This window comes from Geotrypetes seraphini, chromosome 17 (assembly GCF_902459505.1).
Source record: "Geotrypetes seraphini chromosome 17, aGeoSer1.1, whole genome shotgun sequence".
Lineage (NCBI taxonomy): Eukaryota > Metazoa > Chordata > Amphibia > Gymnophiona > Dermophiidae > Geotrypetes > Geotrypetes seraphini.
This window is the reverse complement of record NC_047100.1, coordinates 2,242,959-2,269,233: the sequence shown is the minus strand read 5'-3', so window position 1 is coordinate 2,269,233 and position 26,275 is coordinate 2,242,959. Positions and strand designations below refer to the sequence as shown.

The window sequence follows — 26,275 nt, the reverse complement described above, 5'->3', positions numbered from 1 at the left end:
TTCAGTTCTGCATCTGTGGTATAGCTAGGGTAATGCCTGTCATCAGAAAGGACTACAGATCTGTGAGCCTGAACTTGGTGCCACATAAAACAGTTGAAGCTATTATGAACAAAATCAACAGAAGCGACATGGGTTTAGAAATGAGAGGCTGTGTCTATCTAATCTAGTCACATGACATAGCCGGTCACCAGGCAAGACAGATATTCAGTGGCAGATGGTCAGCCAAAGGGGACTCAGCATGCTGAGAGCCGTTCCCACTGAATACCGGGAATATTTTTTGTAAGTCTCGTTGCCTCATCTCAAAAATGGCTTGACGGAATTAGAAAAGGTATAAAGAACGACAACTATAATGAAAAAGGGGATGGGACAGTTGCTTTGTAAGGAAAGGGTACGATTAGAGCTCTTCAGCTGAGGGAAGTTGCATTTATCTATTCCACTTCATTATTTTAGAAGCCTCTAATACAACCTTATTGTTTACTCTTTCAAAAAGTGCAAAGATTAGAGGACATGCAATAATGTCATTAAGTGGTACATTTAAAACAAATTTAAAAAAAAAAAAATTTCATTGAACAAATAAGCTGTGGAATTCATTGCCAGAGGATTTGGTAAAGCTGTTAGTGTAGCTGGATTTAATTTAAAAAAAAAAAAAAGTTCCTGGGGATGAATAGCATAGACTTGGTCTATATTTCAGGATCATGCCAGCTACTTCTGGTTGGAAACGGTATCAACTTCAATGGACCTTTTCTAATTCTGTTATGTTTTTTGAGATGTGACCAGAATTGCACACAATGCTCCCAGTACAGTCAGTTCTGGAAGGACCGTTACTTCCATGGCAAGACTAAGCGTAGTGAATGGAAGGGAGAAGAGAGTGAGCCTATTAAACCAGAAAGTTCAAAATTTCAAGGTAGTTGCAAATGAACCTCCTGACAACTGAGTCCCAGCACTGGTTCCAGATGAGTTGGAAGAAAAAGAAGGAACCAAAAAAAAAGCCAGTGTTGGAGTGAGTTTACATTTGGAGGCGTTTGATACATAATATGGTTACTAATTGTTTTCATTTTGTTCCAGTGAGGATGATGTTTAAACATGACACAAACAATGCGAGAAAGCAGAAAATGTTTTAATTCACACCCAGAAATGCCAAAGATCACGGACTGTGGTTTTAAATATAAAGAAGAAGAAACTGCCGAAGGACAAGAGCCTGAGAGCCCCAGAACTATCCCAGATGGATGGTCAAAGATTGTGAAACAAAGACAATCAGGCAGAACAGCAGGAAAATACGATGTTTGTTTTATCAGGCAAGTATCTTTTGTAGTTCTGTATTTATAGGAATTTGTGGTCGTGTAGTAGAAAGAACTAGCAGGTAGCATTGTGAGCCAGTCATGTCCACATACAGTTCAAGCGCATTCACTCTGCAGCTCCTCGGTATCCCTCCTCGTATCTCTCCCCGGGAGCTCCATATTCTCTCTTAGCTGTACTCTGCTGCTCTACTGCCAACTCCAAATTCCATCCCTTTCTGAGTGAGCACAACAAGCTCTTGCTCTGGTTGTTTTCAAATATATGCTGAAAGGCCACTTTTTTTTTTAGGCTGCTTTTAACTCTTAATTTCTATTTTATTTAATTATTTTAAAAGCTTATATTCCGCTTATTCCTAAGTGGATTACAAAAAAATAAACAAACATAATCATAAGATAAAAACACAAAAAACCCAGTATAAAACGCAATAAAACCAAACAATATACAGATAACATTTCCATTAATCACTTCATTCTTTCAGTCACTGCTTCTTAATCACTTAAAAAGCTTCTTATAAAAAGATGATTTTTAATAATTTTTTAAAACAAAGTTATTATTCACTTTCAGTTGTCCAACCAGATTATTCCAAAGCTTCTCCCCTGCCACCGTAACAGCCTTAGCTGTGGTACATGCTGTAACTCATCAACAGATAAACGCATCGTGTTCTCCAATCTTAAGGATCTGACGGGACTGATGTAATGTCACATGGTACCCCTCAGTGAATTACTTTAAAAATCAATACCAACATCTTAAACACTACGCGAGATTTAAAAGGTAGCCAATGTAAAGATGTCACATGCTCCAATTTACTGCCCATGTCTGTTTTAATCATTTCCACCATAACTCTTATTTGTCTTATGGCCCAGAAATAACAAAGAAAAAAGACACTTTAATTTAATCATGAAATTGTAATGCGTATAATTCTAGGGAAAACTAGATGGACTGTTCAGGTCTTTCCCTGCTTGGGTAATTTCCTAAAAGAGAAGTCCATAGGCCATTCTTGAGATAGCTTGGGGAAATCCACTGCTTATTCCTAGGATAAGCAACATCAAATCTGTTTTACTACTTGGGATCTAGCTAGATACTTAGGACCTGGGTTGGCCACTGTTGGAAAGAGGATACCAGGCTTGGATGGACCTTCCAATCTAATCAAAATAGACCTATCACATATTTAATTATAATTAGTTTTAGTGAAGTCTGGTATACTGAATATGTGCCACTTACTTTAATTTTGTTTCCCCAGCCCGCAAGGAAAAGTATTCAGATCGAAAAGTGCCCTGGTGAAGTTCTTTAGTAAAACCAGAGAGACTTATCTTCAACCAGAGGATTTTGATTTTACTGTTTGTTCTCAAATAAAATTGAAGAGCAAGCCTCCTGAAAGCTCTGTGGGTACATCTAAAACAAGTCAGAGAAAACAAAAATTGAGTGTGAAAAGTGGAGAAGAAGAAAGTGCATCTTCCTTGCAGAAGACTGATTTGGAGCCTCCACCCAACCGGGAACAGCACAGCGAGGAAGACCTAGACTGGAATGTGAAGGAATGCAGCGTAGTGAAGACCAAAAAGGCTCCAAGTCAGAGAACTAGAAAGAGATCGGAAAACAACAGTCCAAGGTGTGATCAAATTAAAAGACAAAAGAAAGCATCACCTGAAGGGATCAAATGTGAAAAGGTTCAGACCAAGAAAGTTAAATGTGCCTGGAAAGTGAATGCTAACAGGAAGAGGCTTTCAGAAAATGCTGTACTTGCTCCAGAGTGTGTCCCCATAGAGGTGCCTGAAGCTGCCAGAGAGCCACAGTGTGTAGCAGAGCATTTTGATGCTGCTCCTCTGATTGGTGCAGACGGAGAGGCTCCGAAACCCGAGGAGCCGCTCTATCTAAACCCCGCTCTTTCTATCTCTGACTGTGATTCTCCGTCTTGTGGCAAGAACTCTTTCAAACCGCAGAAAGGTAAAACCAGAAGAATGATTTCAAACTGCAGTATGCACTTTTATGAATGCATGAGACTAAAACGTGATTGCCAAATTATGTGCAGAGCAGCTTAAGCAGAATTGTTATATCTGTTTGTGTCATTAATTCTTTTTGCTTAGAGCAGCGGTTCTTAACCTGGGGTCTGTGGATGGGTTGATAAAAATTTAACATTTAGAGTCACTCTACAGCCCGGTACTGTTAATTTTTCTCACAGATAACAAGAGAGTAGGTCTGTTTTATTTTGGAAATCCTCAATAATTAGATAAAATGAAATAATAATAAAAAAGACTGTTGAACTATTTATTCACTTGTGATTCTGCTTCAAGCAGACAACCTTTGGGATCGCTGTGTTCAAATGTTGCTTTTAAGGATTGTACCCAAGCACACATCCAAAATTTGATAGGACTGTTCCTGTTTTCTGGGTGAAGGCTAAAACCTCTTTGGTTCTATTTTTTTTCCTCACATTCTTTTTGCAGTTTATTTCAAGATTGCTTTTTACTATTTTGGCAGATTCTCGCCTGAAAGTACAGATTGAAAAGAGAAAAACAAGTCCATATTTCTCCAGCAGATCCATTAAAGAAGGTAAGAAGGCTCTTGAGTTCTTTTCTAGTAGCCCACACCACTGTAAAATCAAATTATTTTCATTCTGGAGTTATTTTTAGCTCTTGATTTTCTTAGGAGTTTGCTATGCAACATGCTGCTGCAGGAATTTGGTCTCCATCCAGTGAATGCTGGGCAGGTTTAGCAGCCAAGGATGGCAGTCAGCCAGCGATATGAAACATTTCTTTTGGCCTTATGATAACATTATTTTAAACTTTTGTAGTGCTTTGCAATAATATCTAAAAGACAAAGTAGTCATCAAAGCCGATTTACAACAACATAATTACAAAAAAACAATAGAAGTACAGTATAAAACGTCAGAGAAGTACAAGATGAAAGGAAAGCATCAGTAGAGTCAAATTAGTTTACCTCAGTTGTATAACTTTATTTCTTTGTGTAGCTCTGAGCCCACCGAAAAGGAAGGCCTTCAACAAGTGGACACCTCCTCGATCTCCCTTTAATTTGATTCAAGAAACACTTTTTCATGATCCATGGAAGCTGCTTATTGCTACTATATTTCTAAACAAGACTTCGGGTAAGTATGATATTTTCACCTGCGCAATGTCAAGGTGCTGGACGGTTAAACACAGCTCACCCTACACCTTTTCCAGGCTTACAAAGGAAGAGCCCTTAAAAATAGAATAAGTTGAAATCTGTTCTTGTGCACTCCAAGTGAGGCATGAAATTCAGTTGCAGACAGAGCAATGAGTTAGGTGGCTTAGGTGGGGTTAACTCGCCAAGGCAGTCACAGTAACAAAGGCACTGCATGGCTTTCAGGAAGTGTGTTCTTGCTGCAGGGAAAATGGCTATACCAGTGCTCTGGGAATTCCTGGAGAAATATCCAGCTCCTGAAATAGCAAGACTTGCCGATTGGCAGGAGATGTCGGAGCTGCTTCGGCCCCTTGGACTCTATGAACTCAGAGCGAAGATAATCATCAGGTTTTCAGGTAGGTGAAGACAAAACGTCAGATTAGCAATCACCCATCACTACATATGGAGCCGAGAGAGAGAAGTTGAGGAAAGGTATGCAGAAATTTGGAAGTGAACCTCTACCGTTTCTTCCAACATCAGAAGCAAGAGAGTTGGCTTGGTTTTTTTTATAAACTTTTTCCCCCATCAATCTGGGCTTGCAGTAATAATAATAATAATAATAATTTATTTCTTATATACCGCTATACCGTGAAGTTTGAAACGGTTTACAATAAAGATACATTTAGTCAGTACATGGGATGCAAGTACTTGCATCAGTCCTTGGAAAAACTAATCTTTTGGGTTTGTGACACCAACAAAAGAGATGTTATACGTAATAACAGTTTATTTCTATGCCGTCCGACTTAGGAGATTTTAACACTTAAAAAAGATTAAAGAAATTATAACAAATGACTGGAAGCAGTGAGATCCGATGTTTTCTTATGTGCAGGGCCTACTGAATGGAATAATAATTAGCAGTCTACATTAGACAGCAGAAGGATGCTGCACTTTGAAAAATCGTTGCAACGTCATTTGTTTTGCAAGATGAAATATGATCATTGACATTTCCTTTTTTATAGAAGATTGACTGGCAATCTTATTTGCTTTGTAATGTTGTATTTTATTGTGTATGTAAAGTTTATTTATTTTTATTTAAAATATCTATAATCCGCTTAATGCCTAAGCAGCTCATAATAAACATACATAGTATTTTTTAAAAAAAACCTCTTGTCAATTATGTAAAACAAAATAAAAGTAACAAAAAAATAAAACAGAATTAAAAATCTGCCTTGTTAAAGGCGGACTATAAATAATAAACTATAATAACAATCATTGAAATAAAAATGTTTCTAGATCATAGTAAATCATATTCTCTTTTTAATAGGCAAAGAATTCCACAATATAGGAGCAACCCCAGAAGATAATTGCTTCTATGACAAAGAGAGTTTTGTAGTGTCAAAAGCTTAACAGTCACATCCCCCTCTTTTACGAACGCATAACGTGGGTTTTAGCACTGGCAACTGTTCCAATGCTCGTAGAACTCCTAAGCACCTCGTAGCAGTTACCGCCGCTGCAGGCGCTATGCGTTCGTAAAAGAGGGGGTTCATTTGTAATTTTTGAACATAGAAATCCAGTTGTTCAAAATAATGCTATTTGGTTGTTTGAACATTTGAGATCTTTTAGTTTTTGTTGTGAAATCAGGAAACACCCCCCAGAGAAAGCAGACTACCGTTGGATAATGTATTTTTTTTATTGCTGTCCAGATGAATATTTGACAAAAAAGTGGAAGTATCCCATTGAACTCCACGGAATTGGAAAATATGGGAATGATTCTTATCGAATCTTCTGTGTTAGCGAATGGAAGGAGGTGAGGAATGTCACAGATTTTTACTTTGGTTCATTTGTGATTGCTACATATGCTGCACTGATATATTCTGTATCTTGAGTGATCCCTGAAACACTACAGGTCGCTGGGATGTATAATATTTTCTGGGTGCTGGTTACTTGGTCATTGGCCTCACACCTCATGGTGCACTTGAGATAAGCTGTAAGAACTAGGTTTTGGTATTACATAGCAGCCAAACGAATATAGAACTGTCTTTTCAGTTATATTTTAGGATATGGTTGCCCTCTGTCCCCCATCCCCAGTATGGTTATCATGACACATGATAGTATGAGAGACACAGCAGACAAATCACCTAATCTGCAAAGTTATAACTAGTTATGTATTGAAAAACCTGAATCCCCAGTTAGTGTTTGGTGGATATTATGGACAGATGCAGTCATATTAGGAGGTAAACACGTCAGTCAGGATGAGTTTCAGACCCCTGGAGATGTAGCACTCTCAGTACAATTTAACAGGGAAAGTTGTACAAGATTGTACAGCAAATTAGGTTTCATTGCCGGACTAAATTTTGTCTACACCTCGACTGCAAGTTAAACTAGTTCATTTCAAACCTGAAACAAGCACGTTGTGAAGGGACCTACAACTCAATATTTAAAATAGGGAAGGAATATTCATTACTTCAGTATTTTTATTTTCATTACAGGTTCATCCTGAAGATCACAAGCTAAATCAATACCACACCTGGCTCTGGCAGAATCATGAAATGCTCACCCTTGCCTGAAAAAAGTGGATTTATTTTTGGAGAGATGTACTTTATCACACTTAAATGTCTCCTCTTAACCATGCTTGAACCATCTGCTTTTTTTGTATGTCCATGTTTATCTTATTCCTGGTTATCCAGTTTTAACCAATCAGTTTAGTGTAATGCTGTTTGAAAACACAGGCTTTTATATTTTTATAATAAAGTGGGAAATTATGTCATTTTGTGACCCATGCCTTATTCCTTCCAATGAGCTATGCTGGAAATCATCATTTTTTTATTTACAAGTTCTTGACACATCCTAAGGGCCGTTGCTGGTTTCTATGCAGTTTACAAGACAAAAGAAAAGGATAAGAGAAGGATAGACATGGTGCGGTTATGGATCGGTATACGAAACTTTGAGGACGATTTTATCCAGAGGGTTGTGTTTTATGCCACTTTATATCTTACAGTCACATAGAAAGCTTTAGAATAATGCATTATTCTAAGGCTTTCTACGTGACTGTGTGCAACTGTACTCTTACTAGTTAATACTATTCAACTTTATTTTTTAGCCATACATAACAGCTTGCATCACTTAGTTAATGTGCAATAAGAAAAAAATATTTTTAGCTTAATGAATTTAGGATTAAAGTTACCGATATATTGATTTATAACGGCAGTCATAAATACGTGCATTTGAAATGTAGTTTCTGTTAAAATCCTCAACGTAAGCTGAAAGGATGTGATCTCAAATGAAGAAGGGCATGAGATGGCTGGAGAATCCTGATAAAAGGTCTGGAAAAAAAAAAAAAAAACTCATTTGCTGGCCAGATATTCAGACAAATTTTCTGGTCTAATACTGAAGGGCATGAAAGGTGAAAGAATAGAGCAGTCTGAAGTGATGACTTAGAAACAGTAGTGGGGTAGGGGCTCAGGAGCTTGCAGTCCTTTGCAGGTAAAGTGATGCTTTTATCAAGTGGAATTTATATTTCCTCTATCACACACACAAATCTCAATGATTTGGGGGCTCCACGTCCTCTCCTCCCACAATCTGGCATCCCCCGCTGAATGCACAAACACCATCCCTTACCCTGATTTGGTACCAGCACCAGCACCAAAACACAGGACGTGCCGGTGCCCAAAGATCCTTCCTTCTGGCTGGGCTTTGAGCATCTGCACATGCTCAAGGCCTTCTGGTTCTCGCTCTAAACGAGAACCAAAAGAGGTGAGCGATAAAAAGGAATCGCGCATGCCCGAAGACATTTAAAAAATCCCCAAGGGCGTCCCCCTCGAGAAATGCACCAAAGCCCCTAGGTACACGCCTTTAAAAGACTTGGCCCTATTCTATTAGCGCAGGGAGCAGCGCCGGTCATTGAGCGCAGCGCCCCACAGTAAAAACTGCTATGGCAGTTTCATAGAAGAGGAAGTCATCCATATATGACAAGAGAAGTTCCAGACAACACAAAGTACAACAAAATATGCAAATAAGTCAAAAGTACAAACCATATGACGAACAGAAGGTGAAATGTGATGTGGCTATATAGTCAATACATAAAAACACCCCCAAATACATAGCAAAACAAACTAAAAATCAATCTGTAGATAAATGGTGGGCAAGAAAGGCTGCAAAAAGTCAAAGATCCAGTATTTCAATTATAGTGGCGCCATCTGGTGGAAACGGTAAAAATATACAAGGAATGTGAATGGGCTTTTAAGTCAAAGATCCAGTATTTCAATTATAGTGGCGCCATCTGGTGGAAACCATGAGAAAGGACAACGAATGGACTGGAAATGGAAAAAAGCTGTATTAAATAAAACTTTCAATAAATTTTCAAGGAAAAAAAAAAGAAAAGAGTTGTAATATGTAATGTTTAAAAAAGGCAATCTAATCAATATTAGCATTCAGACCATATTAAGCTGCTAACGGAGTCTCTTTTGTTCCCTATGTTAAATATTGTTGATGTTGCCTGGTCGCCATTCATGCTTGGCAGGCGAGGCTTACTATTGTCCATAGGAGAAAGAGGAATGTAGGTGAGATCTTTTCACCTGTTTGAGCCACTCAGCTACCTGCACACACTGGCCAACGAGCCCCGGTTGCTGCTCTGTGTGCAAATATGTGGTAGGCGACGTTTGCAAGCTGCCATAGGTGCCGGGAGCAGAGAAAAGAGCCATGTGAGCTTGCAAAGATGGCTAGCACTAGCCATGTTCTGGAGGCTGCTGCAATTGGTTCAATTGATGGTGGGAGGCCAGGGGAAAGCAGGACAGAATGAGTTCATCAGCGCCGTCTACAGATATTTTTTTTAATTATTATTATTATTTTTTATAATGCGGTAATGGTGCCCTCTGGTGGAAACAATAAAAAAGGCAATGAATAAACTGGTTCCTCGCGCTAAAAACTGATAGCAGTTTCGATACAATAGTTTATCACATGGACAAATGACGATGCAAACAACTTCATAGGCATTGCAATCGGTTAAATGATGTAGATTCAAACCTTTATTAGTATGTGGATCTGTGAAGGAATCACCATTCCAATCGATTCACCCTCGGGTGAATCGGTTCCAATCGATTCACAAACATCGGCCTCCCGATTCCGCCACTCACCCTCCCCCCTCAAGCACCATCGGCAGCGCTGCCTCTTGCTGGCCGGGCGAGTGGGGAGTGGCAGTCGGGAACTCATTCTGTCCTGCTTCCCCCGGCCTCCCGCCATCAATTGAACCCATTATCTCTCTGTCGCGGTCCCGCCCCTCCTCTCACGTCACAGGAGGGGCGGGACCGCGGCACAGAGAACGCAGCTCCCGACACCTATGGCAGCTTGCAAACGTCGCCTACCACATATTTGCACACAGAGCAGCAACCGGGGCTCGTTGGCCAGTGTGTGCAGGTAGCTGAGTGGCTCAAACAGGTGAAAAGATCTCACCTACATTCCTCTTTCTCCTATGGACAATAGGAAGCCTCGCCTGCCAAGCATGAATGGCAACAATATTTAACATAGGGAACAAAAGAGACTCCGTTAGCAGCTTAATATGGTCTGAATGCTAATATTGATTAGATTGCCTTTTTTAAACATTACATATTACAACTCTTTTCTTTTTTTTTTTTCCTTGAAAATTTATTGAAAGTTTTATTTAATACAGCTTTTTTCCATTCACATTCCTTGTCTATTTTTACCGTTTCCACCAGATGGCGACACTATAATAGAAATAGTGGATCTTTGGCTTAAAAGCCCATTCACATTCCTTGTCTATTTTTACCGTTTCCACCAGATGGCGCCACTATAATGGAAATACTGGATCTTTGGCTTAAAAGCCCATTCACATTCCTTGTCTATTTTTACCTTTTCCACCAGATGGCGCCACTTTAATGGAAATACTGGATCTTTGGCTTAAAAGCCTATTCACATTCACTGGCTTTTGTCGATATTACTACATTACTATTATACATAGATTTTTCCCATCAGTTTCAGCTTATTTAAATTGTATGTTGATTTTCTCGACCACCATTTATCTACAGGTTGATTTATTTTGCTATGCATTTGGGGGTGTTTTCTGTATTGACTTGCAATCACTATATATCCACATAGCTTTTCTTGCTTTTTTCACATCACATTTTAGCATCTCCTGTTCATCATATGATTTGTTCTTTTCGGTTTTTGATATTTATTCCTGGACCTTCATTTGTGATAGACGTCACTTTGGGCACCTTTTATCAAGCTGCGTTACAGGTTTATAGCGCGGACCAGCACAGTAAATGCTCCAGCGTTCATAGAATTCATGTGAGTAGCGGAGCACTTACCTCGTTGGCCCGCACTAAAAACCTCTGCACTGCTTACACATCACCGTCGCCTCTTTGGGGATCTTCTCGCAGAGCTAGCACTTGAGCGACGCTGCCTTGATTTGCTGGTAGAGGTCCGCATAGCCCCAGCTCGTCCAAGATCAGGCTGCTGTGGTACCGCGGGCAGGTGATGTACAAGTTGCAGGGCATGGGCATCAGGGAGGCATGACTGGTGGGAAGACGCTTAGAGAGAAGCATTTTAAAGGTGAGAGACTGACTAGGGGGGAAGCGCGTCATTTAAGGAAGACAGCCGGGCGCTCACCTAAATTAGCCGGCCGGAGTACCCGGCTAAAAGACACTAGGGAGAACACTGTCCTTCGGGACAGTAAGGGAATTTTTTAAGTACCTTCTTACTTCTCATTTATAATCTTAATGTATATTTTCTTCAAACCGCTTAGAACCTAACGGATGTAGCGGTAATATAAGAAATAAATTACATTACATTACATTACTAGAGTGCCTAAATGTGGGCAAATGTAAATAAGAGTCAGGGGTTTGGAGAATAATGGTAATGGGAGAGGTAATTAGGGTCGGAGAGACGAGGCATTTGTGAAGGGATCTGATAGGTTGTCAAATGTCAATGAGTAGACTATATATGAACTAACTATATATTGTGTGTTAATTTGAATTTTTGTGCAGATTGGACATCCTTTTAGGCCAAAAAGCAAATAAACTAAATGACATTACTTTACCCAAAGTCTCTGAAGTCAGTATGGTATTCTGCTAGTATGTATTTCTGTGTAGAAACCTTGCAGCAATCCCATTGTTTAGGAATTAGGATATTGAGAGACTGAAGGTCAAGAATGTTTGCTAATCTGATCATTTTAAGCTTGAATAAGCAGTTCTTATTAATTACTGCGCTAATCTGAAGACGATAGGACAATTTACTATCTATTAGTACACCAAGGATTTTGACTGAACTATCGGAAGTAATCGGTGACGAACTGTCCAAAAAAACTTTTTTTTTTCTGAGTTTAATTTAAAGTCCTTGGCCCATTGTTCTGTGAGATCAAGTATAGATGATATATAATATTTTGTCTCAAGTGACAGTGAGGTAACAGGAACGATGATAGTAATATCATCTGCATAGCTGTACAGTTGTTTCAACTTTGGGTTGCAAAAACCCGAGGGAATGGTACAGTTTAGGGGGTGAAGAACTTATGTGCATGACGGAAGAGCGGGACTTGGGTGGGATTGTATGTGATGGTCTTAAGGTGGCCAAACAGGTTGAAAAGGTGACGGTGAAAGCTAGAAGGATGCTAGGTTGCATAGGAAGAGGTATGGTCAGTAGGAAAAAGGAGGTATTGATACCCCTGTATAAGACTCTGGTGAGACCTCATTTAGAATATTGTGTACAATTCTGGAAGCCGCACCTTCAAAAAAATAGAAAAAGGATGGAGTCGGTCCAGAGGAAGGCCACTAAAATGGTGAGTGGTCTTTGTGATAAGGCGTATGGGGGCAGACTTAAAGATCTCAATCTGTATACTTTGGAGAAAAGGTGGGAGAGGGGAGATATGATAAAGACGTTTAAATACCTACGTAATGTAAATGCGCGTGAGTCAAGTCTTTCATTTGAAAAGGAAGCTCTGGAATGAGAGGGCATAGAATGAAGTGAAGAGGTGATAGGCTCAAGAGTAATATAAAGGAAATACTTTTTTACAGAAAGGGTGGTTTATGCGTGCAACAGTCTCCTGGAAGAAGTGGTGGAAACAGAGTCTGTGTCTGAGTTCAAGAGGGCCTGGGATAGGCACGTGGGATCTCTGAGAGAGAAAAAGAGATAATGGTTACTGTGGATGGGCAGACTGGGTGGGCCATTTATCTGCCGTCATGTTTCTTTACCCAATGATGCCATAGAGATTAAAGGGAGAAGGAGTTAGTGGAGATCCTGGAGGAACTCCATAGGTGGTACTCCATACTTAAGAATAAACTTCTTCACCAAAAACCTGGTAGGCAGGATTTTTCAAGAAACTTTCAATCAAACCAATTCTGAATGTAATCCCCAAACTTCTTAATATAGTTTTCGTTTGTAATGGCATATTGCAGTAACCGAGAAGTGTTGACTTGATCTTCATTATCTGGAAAAGACCCAACAGGTTTTCTGAGAGAAAAGGGTAGGAAACTTTGGGGGAGGTTTTCCTTTTCTTCTAAAGAGGCGTCAGTTTCTATGAGAGTAAAACTTCCTCCCTGCCCGACATAGCTTTTCAATTTCCATCTGGGTAAATCGGGCCATCTGATAACCCTATCAATACTTACCTACTCCAGTCTAGTCTCCATGAGATAAATTTGCATAAATTGGAGATACTGAAAAGGAGAGGCATCAGTTCACATGCAAAACCTTCCCTAAACTGCTGCTCCGAGTAGCTAAAGAGAAAGTGCAGCTGATCTGTCTGAGTGACGTCATAATGAGATCCTGCCAGCACAACGTTCCAAATTGGCTCTGCAAGGTGGTTGCCTTAGCAGCAAAAGTGCAGTGACTTGATGGGCTTTTTGTGCTCGAGTGTCCGCCTAACAAACGATTCTAACAGAGGTAAGAATTTTGCAGATAATATTCTAGCCCTAGACAACAAACGCATTGGCTTCCCATTGAAAGCAGAACATGACAAATATTGCTGCAAACCTACTTAGATCTCTGCTTTGTGCAAGCTCTGTCGTTCAAGATCTTAGTACTTGAGCCTGCCAGACTGAGAAATTAGCTGTCTGCCCACCACGGCTTCTCAGTATCTCTCCTCTCTTACCTGTACCCTTCTCCTCTACAGCCAACTCCAGACTCCGTCCCTTCTACCTTGCTGCAAACTGCCTGGCAGCATTCAAATCCAGCCTCCAAGCCCAATTTCAAACTCCAACCCACCTGCTAAGCACCAACATCTGTCTTATTGATCCCTTTTTAATTCCCCCACTTGAGCACCTTCTTGTCCGGTTTGTCATCTTGGCTATAGAATAATCTACCTACCAATTTATGGCTTGAATTCTCCTTCCAGAAATGTAATGAACACCGTGACATTTTTGTAGGTTCAGAGGAAGGCTGTGAGCGCTGAGGTTTTGTTGTTGAAACCACATTGCTGGCTATCTTTTTATATCTTCTTTTTTTGAACATAACAACATAAGAATTGACGTTGCTGGGTCAAACCAGTGGTCCATCGTGCCCAGCAGTCCGCTCCCACAGCAGCCCTTAGGTCAAAGACCAGTGCCCCGAGTCTAGCCCTACCTGTGTACATTCTGGTTTAGGAGGAACTTGTCTAACTTTGTCTTGAAACCCTTGAGGGTGTTCCAGTTTTCTACCACTCTCTGGGTGAAGAACTTCCTTACGTTCGTACAGAATCTATCCCCTTTCAATTTTAGAGAGTGCCCTCTTGTTCTCCCTATCTTGGAGAGGGTGACCAACCTGTCTTTATCTACTAAGTCTATTCCCTTCAATATATTAAATGTTTTGATCATGTCCCCTCTCAGGCTTCTCTTTTCAAGGGAGAAGAGGCCCAGTTTCTCTAATCTCTCACTGTACGACAACTCCTCCAGCCCCTTAACCATTTTAGTCGCTCTTCTCTGGACCCTTTCGAGTAGTACCGTGTTCTTCTTTAAATACGGCGACCAGTGCTGGATGCAGTATTCCAGGTGAGATCACACCATGGCCCGGTACAGCGGCATGATGACCTTCTCCAATCTGTTTGTGATCCCCTTCTTAATCATTCCTAGCATTCTGTTCAACCTTTTTGCCGCTGCCGCCACACATTGTGCGGATGGCTTCATCGACTTGTCAACCAGTACTCCCAGGTCTCTTTCCTGGGGGGGGGGGGGTCTCTCCAAGTACTGCCCCGGACATCCTGTATTCGTGTATAAGATTTTTGTTACTGACATGCATCACCTTACGCTTATCATTTGCCATGTCGTGGCCCATTTCTCAAGTGTGTTTATGTCACGTTGCAGTTCTTCGCAATCCTCCTGCGTCCTCACTACTCTGAATAATTTTGTATCGTCTGCAAATTTAATCACCTCGCTCGTCGTTCCAATTTCCAGGTCATTTATAAATACGTTAAAGAGCACGGGTCCAAGCACCAAACCCTGCGGCACTCCAGTCGTGACGCTATTCCAGTCCAAGTATTGTCTATTTACCCCCACTCTCTGTTTCCTATCCGCCAACCAGTTTTTAATTCATGTATTTCTTTTCATCTTGTCCTTCTATCTTTTCCTTTATGAAATCTTAGCAGTATAAGAAGGAATATAGTAATTCAACTTGAAAAATTGAGGACTGTCAGTTATATACCTTATTTGAAAACTGTGTACAAGCATGAGAAAGTAAATGTATTTTAAAAGGAGATCCCCTACTATTACAACTCCAAAAGAATACTTTGTAATTATATTTCTGTTTGTTTTCCTTTGTATTGTGTTTTTGGAAACTTAATAAAAACCTTTGAACTCTAAAACAACCAAGAAATTGGTAAACTTCTGCTTATTTCATTTCACTTACTCTTCTGTGTTGGCCAAGAAACTTAGCTACTGTAGTATTTAATGACTGTTTCATTCCCACTAATTCCATGAACCTAACAAGAACTCGTTTGCTTTTAAGTCTCAGCAACCATGCCTGAGAGAGAAACATTCAGGAAGCACGTCCAGAAGTATGAGACACCTACCGATGATCAGGTGAAGTGCTACAAAGAAAGAGACTTGTTCAAGACATATTACTTTAAAATGGATGCAAAGACTTCTGGTCCCCCCAAATCTAGACGCCGAATTATCATTGTACCCCCCATGGGGAAGCCAATTTCCAAACCTGTTTCAATTCTGGGGGCAGCACAGCAAGGCAGACAGGCACTTTCTGAACAACAACCTGATGAAGGGCCTGTGAATGATGAAGAAGAGTTGTTGTCATGGATATCGGAGAGAAAGAAATTCAGAGCAGAACTGGAAAGCTTTGCAGATCTTCAAAAGTGGCTGTGGAGAAAACCTGTCCTGACAGAGATGGAGGCTAATGTGCTTGAGCAAATAGAGAGACCACAGGCAAATCTTGCACAGGTATGCATGTGCTTTGCCATTGCATTGCAAGGGGCTCAGCTAAAGTCTAGTTGTAGGGACTGTCAGGAGAAGCAAAGCTGCTTACAAGGGCACAAGGAAAGCTGTCATGCAAGGACTTGTTCAGACATTAGAGTTATCCGGTGATTCACACTGTCTGAAATAGGCTGACCTTGGCTTGGGTTTGCCCCACTGTAGTTCTGGTTTTCTTAGGAGAAAATGGGAAGACAAAATTACAAGTCCCTGCATACAGTGTGGCCAAATCAAGACCTGGCTGCATCCGCCTTCGACAACCTGGACTGGCTGGTAACCCTAAGGCTTTCTCTATTCTGAGTGCAGTTCTATAATAGCTGTCATGTAGGAATGTAAGTGCCTGCTTTGTAGAGGGACTGCAAAATTGCATACCTAAGGTTTAGGCTCAGCTGTTAAGATACCTTGCAACTTAACTGTACTCTGGCACATTCCATGCGCGATCTGCCCATTCTTTGCCCTCCTTGGAAATACCCAGTACGTAAGTTAAGCATGGATTTGAAGAATGGTGCTTAGGTGGCAGACACATGCATACGTGCTAGCATTCTAAGCATTGACTTGTTTATGTGCTAGGTTTCTAAACACTTAGGGGCTGATTCTATAAAAATGGCACAGAATTGCAGCTAGCGATGCCTATGTCAAAACCTTATTGCCTGAAATGTACGCCAGGGTTTTAAGGGCCTAAGTTTTTGAAGAATTGTGCTTAGTGGCTCTGCCCATAGAAACATCCACTTAGGCACTGCTAAGCGCCATGCCATAGAATCAGATAGGTGCTAGTTAAGTTAGATGCCTAAGAGGTAACTTTAGACGCTCTTTATGTGCATTTGTGCTAGTATTGTAAATATTTACTCATCTAACACGTATGCTAGTATTTCTAGTGTGTGTGTGTGTGTGGGGGGGGTAGATAACCTTTATATGCAGAGGGCTGCGTGACTGTCAGTACAGAAAATTAACAAATGCACCACTGCCAACAAAACTCAACATGATGACTGAAAGAATAGAAATTGTTAGCAGGTCATTTTGTCTTCCCCTACAGTTGCAAACAAGTCCGGTTCCATTGCTGCAGTGGCCTAGGCAGACTTGGGTGAGCCCTTCCAAACTCCCCCTCCCCTTTGTCCTGTGTCTCTTCCTCTTCTCCGGCCCTGGATTCAGCATCTGCCCCTCCCCTGCCTGCAGCCCTTTCTTTTATAGCATTTATATTGTAAACGCTTGGATCTGTCATAAGAACAGGTGGTATAAAACGCTCCCCCTCTCTCTAAACCAGCCTCCTCAATCCACCTCAGAAGCATCAACAAGAGCAGTAGTGATTCATCGTCTGCTGCATCCAGCCAGTGAAAACCAGAAGTGACATCAGTGAGGGTGGGATGTGGCAGAGGGAAGCCTGCAGAGCCAGCACGGGCAGCGTGTATGAATCCCTGCTGCCAACAGGGGGAACTGCCTAGCTGCATGCGAGGGAAGGGCAGATGCCAGATCCGGGGGAAATGGGAAGAAAGGTGGCCGCCACTGAAGTTTTGGGGGACCTAATTGGCCACTAGATAGGGTGGGTCTGTGCCTGCCCAAGCCCAGTCGTAACTACACCACTGCGTTATTGTACCCCTCAATGGTTCCACTGACAAGACATTCATGTGGCCCGTTTTCTCTTTATACTTCCTATGGTCTTGTGGACTACATAAAATTCAATGACGGGCCACAGGTCGCTCACCTCAGCTCTTATGTCTGCCTCTACCACCACCACATATAGGAAGTCCTAGCGCAGTAACCCACTTAATTTACGTAAGATCCTTTATGAGCAGGAAAGAGGCTGAGTTTGGTTCTCAGTACTGTGCCTGGTAATGTTTTGCAGAGCGATTTCTTCTCACAGCAGACTCGGTTCCACTTTCAACCCCGTTTTGCCACTCCCGGCATCCAGAGACCCAGCCCTGAGGCCTTTAACACTTTGGATCACTACCTGCAGGAGCACAAGCTGCGATTGGTGGACTTGTACGACCAAAGTGATAAGGCCAAGAAGAAGACGCTTTCGAGCTCTGATCTGAAAACCATGATGAAGGAGGTACTTGGAAAACACCAGAAAACTCTCGGCTCTGCTTGATCCAGCAAGATAGAAAGCATATCTGCTGCCAGGAGTTATAATTTCTCCATGAGGCCTCATTTTATATTGCTTTTGCCTCACTCAGCTTTTTTCCTTTCATGCTTACAATTGTTTCACAATTTGTCATTGTGGGTTTTTGTTTTGTTTTTATGCCTAGGCCAAGGCCCCTATAACAGACGTACAGCTGGATGACACGGTGGCCTCTCTCAGCTCATCTGAATCAGATTTACTAAGCTATGAAGATCTGGCCGATGCGTACAAAATGTGGAAGCGTGAAACCAGGGAAGAACGGAGAAAACGAAAGGCGTCAAAAATAGGTGAGACAGTCACAAATAATTTTTTATGTTGGTTGGTTGGTTGATTTGTTTGACTTTCTGCCTTCTTCAGTCACCTGTATATTTCTTAACTTGATCCAAAATATACGTAGGATGATGCCAAGAATAGTTAAAAAATAAGGAGTGATAGAAGAAAGCTTATGGACTGGTCAAGAACTTGAAGATGTGGCCCAGCACCCTGAGGTTGTGAGTAGAGAATGACACGGTGACAAAATTCATCACTGTTCCCATCCCTGCGGATAACCGCAGGAAACCATCTTCATGTCATTCTTTAAGGAAAGAGGGAAGAATCAGAGTATGAATGGCCACAACCACTGACCCTCAAGCTTTGCTTTGAAGAATGCTGGTGTAGAAGGACAGAGGATGAAATAGACATTAGAAAATTACATGGGTTTATTTCCCGTGGTTATCCATGGGGACGGGAACGGTAATGAATTTTGTCACTGTGTCATTCTCTAGTCGTGAGTTTGACTCCCTCTGACTCTGGGCAAGGCACCAAACATGTCATTGTCCCAGCTACAAAATATATAGCTGTCTAAAATATGTCAACTGCTTTGATTGTAACCTCACACAGGAAAGGCACATCCCCTTTACCCTCACACACTGTATAAGAGGTGTAAAATCTCAAGGGATCAGGAATGAATAAGTACATAAAAACTGCTGTACTGGGACAGACCAAAGGTCCGTTAAGCCCATTATCCTGTTTCTAATCTAGGTCAGAAGCAGATGACATGCTGCTTAACAGAGGAATAAGTAGATTTTCCCTGACTTCAGTGGATCTGAGGTGCCCTTACCTAGGGTTGCCAGATTTTCCAATTGGCCTGTGCTAAAAATCTCTAGGGCTGTTTAGTATTAAAAGGATCCTTTAGTATGCTAATGTTTAGCGAAAGGGTCCCTAAACGATTACAACTAATTAAAAAAAGAATTATAGAAGTTGTGAACCCATCACAGAAGATTCACAGAGAGGAGAAAATAAAGGTGGTAATGATGTAGAGTGAAGAATGGCTGTATGGCGGAGACAAGTGGGATGGCTGCCTGCTTGCAAAAATCCCATTCGAAGAAGTGGAAACACTTGTGTGTCTGCTCAAATTTTTCTCTATAACCATGATTCTTTTTTTTTTTAATCTAAAGGAGCAGGTGACACTCGTGCGGTCACGTCTTTCCAAGTGGAGACACCATCTCGTGCTGCCCCTACTTCTGCTTCCAGCTACCTGAGCCCTGCACTCCTTGACTTCCTCAGTGGTGAACTCTCACCTAGCAGATCATCATCTTTCTTACAAGTTCCTCCTGTCAGCTTGGAAGAAGGGAGGCCGCTAATCTGTGAAGAGAAGGAGGACAATGGGAAGGCGTATCGAGAAAGGAGGAGGAAAGCAAAGGTGCCCTGAAAAGTAGAGTGCATGTAACAGGGATTCCATTTATGGCACTCATTCATGTCCTGCTTCTGAACGAGGCTGCAGAAATCCTAGTTTGGGGTAGGAAGGGAGATCCAGGCTGTTGTTCAACAGCAGTAAAACAGATGAATAGGCCCTGAAGGGAGCCTCCGTCAGTTTCATTTGGCTGGAGAAATGGTACTTTTCTCTCAAGAGGCAAAGCAACATGGAATCCCCCCCCAGGGACAAAAAATGATAGCAGCATAGAACCACCCTTCCCTTAAGGGGCATAGAGATAAGGAACCCCCAAGGGACAAATGTCATAGCAACAATGAACCCTCAAAGGATGCAGTGTGACAACATCAGTGAATCCCCAAGGGGTTGAAGGGCACAGCACGATAGCTTGGTAGCAGTATGGAATCCTTGAGGGGAAGAGTGTACTAACCTTTAGCTCCATGAAACCCCCCTAAACTCATTTTGTCTCTTTTTTTTCTTCAGAGTAACTCTTGGTTACTGGAGTGGTTGGAGCAGCGCCAGGTGATTCAGACAGGGATTACAGCCATTGACAGAAACTGCACGCCCTCGACACTGGCTGGTAAAACAGGGGAGGCAATCAATATCTTCAGAAAAAGATGCTTTTTTGAATACCTGAACATCCTGAGCCTCTGTGAACAGCACGGTGTCTCGCTTTCTGAGAAGCTGCTACAGAAAGGTAAAAAAATATGAAGTGAGAGGATGATAGGTAAGAAATGGTCATCGGCCTTACCTTGTATCATCTCTTGTGGTTTTCTTTTCCTGGACAGCTCTTCTATTTCCTGGAGACAATATACTAAATGATCCTGAACACTTTCTGAAGAGCACACGGACTCGCGTCCATTTCTCACGCTTAAGCACCCTCACATCTTCTAGGCGGCACTCATCACGCGACTCCAAGATTAGGAAATCTGCTGGCTCTCCCTTACTGTCCAGAAAGAGAGAAACCAGTGGCCAGTATTCACTGCTAGATCTCGTGATGTCTCTCTCAACATCCAAGAACGTGTCAACCACTGAAAGGAAAACTGGGCAGCTCGGGACCTCTTCCTTACCATCCAGCAGTCACCTGAAGGGAAAGAGGGATGCGATAGAAAAGATGAGAAATGTGGGCTCTTCTGTGGGAATGAGAAGTGGCTCTAAGGAAAAGTCCAGGTTTGTTTTATTGGAATTAGTACTGTAACGCCTCAATGCTGGCTCTGTGGGTGCAGTGGTAGCTTGAGCAAACTCCTTCACTTTGTCCAGGGAGGAATCTTAATGCCCAAATCAGTTTTAAAAAGTTAGATACATAATACATTTCTGTTGTATATTGAACGGTACATTTTCCTAAGTCAAGCGTACTCCCCACCCCTTTGTTAAAATCCTTCAGTCCACCTGTACCCCAATACATGCATTTTTTGGTAGGTATTTGTTTTCCATTACTTGGGTGGGTGGCACCCGGAAATTTTCTTTTGGCCCTGTAAGTGGTTCCCGATCAAGGTGGAAAGGTTCCTTCCCTCTTCAAACAGCTTTGGAGTCATGGTATGTGCAAAACTAATTAATGTAGAGGCCTTGATCCTTTCCCAAATCAAAGGATTCTTTTACCAAGCCATGCTAAAAAGTGGCTGCTGTTTTTAACACACCGGGCTACGTGACCACTAAGCTTCCTCCCTATGTACCGAACAGATCCCTCCGCTCCCAGGATGAAATATGCCCTTGTCGTGCCCTTCAACTGCAAACCGCCAAATGACCTTCCTACTCCCACTTTATAAAGAGCCACTGAAATCAACTGGGTATCGGATCTCTTGAAGGATTCCTCAACTTTAGAAAAGCAATAAAAACACACCTCTTCACCCAACTCCCCTGCCTAAGGCCGATAGATTACAAAGAAATAAATGTATATTGTCATATTAGGATACATCCACTTCAAATTGTAACTGTATATTATGTATGTTTAACCTGTTCTGAGCTGTCTGGGGAAAACGGGATAGAAAATGAATTAATTAAAGAAGGGATGGTATAGATTAGTGCTTGGTATGGATGGGAAGACTGAATAGGTGAGATGTCAGCAGTGTCAAGCAGAGCAGCGATGCTATTATTCATGTATCTTCCTTTTGGAAAATCTGGACCCCTAGCCCCTTCCCCCAGAGCTCACCTAGTTCCGCCCCCCACTGCCTGCTCTTGTTGGACAGGCAGGAAGTCCGCGCATGCGCAAACAGTACGCAATGACATCACTGCTTTCCCCCATTGTTTAGGACTACCAGAAAATACTCTTAACTAGGGTTACCAGATGTCCAGGAAAACCCGGACATGCCCTCTTATTAGAGTACTGTCCGGGGTCTCGGACAAACTTTGCAAAAACCGTAAGTTTGTCTGGGTTTTGGAAAGCCCTGACCGCATCTGGAGGGTGTCTGAGCACGAGCGGATGATGTCAAACACAACCACGCATGCTCCAGGCCCTCCAGATGTGGCCGGAGCTTGGGGAAGAAGAGAAGAGGTTTGTGGGGGTTGAACTGGGAGATGCAGGGGTGGGGCGGAGCCAGAGGCAGAACAGGATGGGGCCATGTGTCCAGATTTTTGCGGCCCAAAAAACAGTAACCCTACTCTCAACGCCAATCTAGAATGTTTCCTACCCCGTAGAAATTGTAAAAAAAAAAAAAGTGCATTGGATCTGTTTCAAAATCTGATTAGGGACCTTAATCGGTAGAACTGAAAGAAGAGGAACAAACAGGGTAAGATATTAATTTTGAAAACTGAAATTCTTCACCACCACAAAAGCCAGAGACCACTCCAGTGGGACAGATCACTGCAAACAAGTTGCATAAGGGCAGGACAGTTACCAACATAAAGTGTCCCCAAATCCCTGGTCAACCTTATCCCTAAATATCGGATAACACCAGATGCCCACCAAAAGGGGAATAACCCCCGCAGGCAGACCTCCTTGTGCTTCACAGTGGTCAGTCCCAAGATCTCAGATTTCCCTAAATTGATTTAACATCCTGAGACCTCCCCAAAACGCTCAAATTCTCGAAGGAGCATAGGCAAAGTCAATCTAGGAGAAGAAAATAGAATAACACATCATCAGCAAAAAGGGCAATCTTATGACTATCCCCCCCCTACTACCTCCAGTCCCCCCCCACACACATCGGGATTGCCCCTCGCCAAGATCGCAAAAGGTTCCATATAGAAGAGGAGACAGTGGACAACCCTACCTCATAAACATTTTAAATAGTGAGGGAGCGGCAAGCTCTGCAGGACTCCAGGGAAACTGCCTGTCCCTATCCATTTAAAACATATTCTTGAAGCACCGCCCCCTACTGGCAACAATACAGTTGGAGGACTCCTGCTCAGCTTAGAGGGAGCAGTGGTCAATTAGTGCGTGAGCCTCAAAGCCATCTTTTTAGTAGACATTAAGGACTCCCGCACTAGTCCTCTGCTATTTGGTCAATGCGTGCCAATGCCTACACGCTAACTGATTAGCACATGGCACGCCTACTATCCGCCCCCATACTAAAGAATAGCCACTAGTGCAGTTTTTAGGTGGGAATAGCACACAGTACTGCTTAGCGCTGTATAATAAATAGGCCCACCCAGCCCACACCCCCCTAACCCATTTGTGTGTCTGGATGGCATCCGCGCATGCGATGCGATGACATTGCGTGTGACATCACGTGTTGCATCCGCGGATGTTGTTCCGACGTCTGAAGCTTTTCAAAACCTGGAAAAAAGTGCCGGGTTTTGAAAAGCCGTCCGGATCCCCGGACATGTCCTCAAAAGGGAAATCCAGACATCTGGTAACCCAAATGAAGGCAGAGTAAGGAAGGACAGACAGATCTTTCATAAATCCAGCACCAGGAAAATGAAACAACCATCAAAACTTGGCTCGCCCCCCCGGTGTATTTCAAAACACAGTCTTGCTTTTTCTTGTGCTTTCCTCGGCAGCTCACCTTTCCCTTCAAGCAAATATGTGAAAAGGGTGACGAAGACTGTGCGAGGAAGCTCTGTGAGGCCAGAAAAGGCCATGGACTGCTGGATGGTATTTGAGGAATATGAAAAGATGATCAAGTGAGTGTCTGCTTGCATAACCTCTCTATATCATGTTAGCAGTTGTGAAAGCTTGTGCTCTCTCTGTATCATCTCAGCAAAATTAGACTCTGTTCTGCCAAATTGTTCACCTTGAAAAGAAAGAAGTTTTAACCAACTAGGGGGATATTACGATCTGCCTTGTGACAATTCACTTTAGGACAGGATCTTAGGCACACTTTTTGTTTTGAAAAACAGTTACACCATTAACAAGGTTGTAATACTACAAAAAGGCAGAATATAAATCGCAGTCGCTTTCCCTGATGTCATCATGCCTCATTCCACCAATGCCCAAGAGCCATCCTCATCAGTGATGTCACAATGGCTTTATTGTCTTATATTTGGCTCACATAAGAACTGAAGAGTCCATAAGACCGAAGGTCCATCAAGCCCAGCATCCTGTTTCCAATAGTGGCCAACCCAGGTCCCAAGTACCAGCGAGAAACCCAAAGAGTAGCAACATTCCAGAGCTGAGATTGTGATGCCATCGTGCCTCATTCCACCAATGCCCAAGAGCCAACCTTAGCAGTGATGTCACAATGGCTTCATTGTTCTATACTTGGCTCACTTCTGATATTGTATTGGAGGAGAGCTTCAGCACCCTGAGGTTGTGGGTTCAAACCCTGCACTGCACCCTGTGACCCTGGGCAAGTCACATAATCCTCCACTGCCCCAGGTACATTAGATAGATTGTGAGCCCACCAGGACAGACAGGGAAAATGCTTGAAGCCTGTATGTAAACCGCTTTGAGTCTGGTAGTATAACTAGAAAAAGGCAGGATACAAGTCCCAATGCCTAAAAAATATTCTGCCCAGTTTATCCTAAGTAAGTTAATCCATAACTGACATGTCCTTTCTCATTCCCTAGAAATCTGCGAAGTCATTATCAACATCTCTTCCTGTCTCCAAAATCAAACGCCTTTTGGCCAGGGCAGCTTACAGATCAATTGCGGCTCTACCTTCCAAACGAGAAACATCGACCAGAAGAGAGTCTGTTTAGCCATGTGGACCCAAAACCCACAACTGATCTATATCTTGAATAGGACAGGAACGTCAGAGTTTACAGCCAAGGAAATTTGTTGGATTCTGCAACACGTGTTTTATAATTGCTGCCTTTCGAGTCAATGGTTTTGTTATCTTCAGCTCTGCAAGTAAACAGTAGCAGACAAACAAGGGCATCTTAGCAGACACTACATTGAAGGGCTGGATGTGCAGGAGTTCAGTCCAGGACACTGGCCCTCCAAGAAAACCAGTGGGAAGTGACTGCCAGGTCTCTCTGTTCTGTAGAGAATGTGAACTGAGAAGGAAGTTATACTACGGCGAGGCAATGTCAATCCTACCGAGTTATCCCCCTCCCCCCCCCCACTGCCTGCTCTTGTCACTGCGATGATGTCACTTGCATGTGCGCATGATGTCATTGCATGACGGCCACTTATGCGCAGACTTCCTTCCTACCCGACACAGCTTTTCAAAACCCTGTACCTAGTCTGATGCTTCAGAGATGAGGTTGGGCAGTAGGTAATGAAGACTTTATCTTTGGTGAGCCCTAGACAAACCTTCCATTAGGCCTGCATCATAATATAAACACCCCATATCCCTAAGCCAGAGTGTTCCCACTAGGGTCAAAATGGTATTTGCTCATGCTCATGGCCACCTGCTACGACTGCAGTGATGGCGTAATGTGACCAGCCAGAGTCTCAGCCCCTCTAAGAATAAATAATTTGAAAAAAATCAAAACATTGATCCATAGTTCACAGGTTGAAGACTTGTAAGAGAAGAGAAAGTGTGGAGAGGTATTGGGGCAAAGAGATAGCTGTGGAGGCCAGATCTTATATATAGAATGACACAGGAACAAATTTTTCCCCGTTCCTGTGGGAATCATTTTCCCGTTCCTGTCCTGGAGAGTTCTTTTCCTGCCCCTGCCCCATTCCTGCAAGCTCTGTCCTCATCTGCACAAGCCTCAAACACTGTAAAATCATAAGTGTTCAAGGCTTGTGCGGTTAAGGCAGAGTTTACAGGAATGGGCCCGGGGAATGACAGTCTCTTGATTATCCCTGCAGGGCAACTAAGTCTAGGTCAGCCCACATCCTGCCCTAACCACTACTTCAAAAATGCCCCTTTCAACTCTGCCAGAAGCTTTTCAAAACCTGGACAAAGTGCTGGGTTTTGAAAAGCAATCCAGATCCCTGGACATGTCCAGTGAAATCAGGAAGTCTGGTAACCCTACCCGGGATAGTCACGTGGGATCTCTTAGAGATGGGCAGACTGGATGAGCTATTTGGCCTTTATCTGCCATCAAGTTTCTATGTTTCATTGCAGAGCTGTTGGCTTTAGCACCAGACCTCTAAGCATCAGAGCTCTAGAGCAGAGGTTCCCAAGGTACACATAAGAATAGCCTTACTGGGTCAGACCAATGGTCCATCAAGCCCAGTAGCCTGTTCTCATGGTGGCCAATCCATGTCACTAATACCTTGCCAAAACACTAGGAATAGCAATATTTCATGCTACCAATACAGGCCAGTCAACTGGACAAAAATAGGGCAAAAAGATTCTCTAAACTACCGAGAGTTTGAGTGATTAAAAAAACATCTAAAATGCAATGAAA

At 42.4% G+C, this 26,275-nt stretch overlaps 3 protein-coding genes across 6 annotated transcripts in view; 2 read left to right on the top strand and 1 right to left on the bottom strand.

The window, feature by feature from the left end:
• Positions 1-831, bottom strand: part of IFT122 (intraflagellar transport 122) — an 86,299-nt gene extending 85,468 nt beyond the window's left edge. The window contains exon 1 of the mRNA XM_033926599.1: positions 788-831. Within this exon, the coding sequence (XP_033782490.1) occupies positions 788-831 (44 nt within the window). The remainder of the gene's footprint in view (positions 1-787) is intronic.
• Positions 114-7,156, top strand: MBD4 (methyl-CpG binding domain 4, DNA glycosylase). Of its 3 annotated transcripts, none has more exons than XM_033926462.1 (8): positions 121-279; positions 1,066-1,295; positions 2,537-3,237; positions 3,769-3,840; positions 4,259-4,393; positions 4,656-4,805; positions 6,093-6,196; positions 6,879-7,156. In XM_033926462.1, exons 2-8 carry the CDS (start codon positions 1,084-1,086, stop codon positions 6,954-6,956), a joined length of 1,452 nt encoding a protein of 483 aa, XP_033782353.1. In that variant the 5' UTR covers positions 121-279; positions 1,066-1,083; the 3' UTR covers positions 6,957-7,156. The 3 variants fall into 3 exon arrangements, with proteins under 3 accessions (XP_033782355.1, XP_033782353.1, XP_033782354.1); XM_033926463.1 differs by lacking the exon at positions 121-279 and adding an exon at positions 309-328; XM_033926464.1 differs by lacking the exon at positions 4,656-4,805 and having other exon boundaries at positions 114-279.
• Positions 7,157-9,687: 2,531 nt separating this feature from the next.
• On the top strand, positions 9,688-25,832 carry EFCAB12 (EF-hand calcium binding domain 12). 2 transcript variants are annotated; one of them, XM_033926603.1, is made up of 9 exons: positions 9,688-9,822; positions 15,313-15,758; positions 17,629-17,835; positions 18,032-18,191; positions 19,341-19,585; positions 20,078-20,291; positions 20,383-20,764; positions 23,531-23,653; positions 24,539-25,832. In XM_033926603.1, the coding sequence occupies exons 2-9, from the start codon at positions 15,324-15,326 to the stop codon at positions 24,711-24,713; spliced, it is 1,941 nt and encodes a 646-aa protein (XP_033782494.1). In that variant the 5' UTR covers positions 9,688-9,822; positions 15,313-15,323; the 3' UTR covers positions 24,714-25,832. The 2 variants fall into 2 exon arrangements, with proteins under 2 accessions (XP_033782494.1, XP_033782495.1); XM_033926604.1 differs by lacking the exon at positions 17,629-17,835.
• The last annotated feature ends 443 nt before the right edge of the window (positions 25,833-26,275 follow it).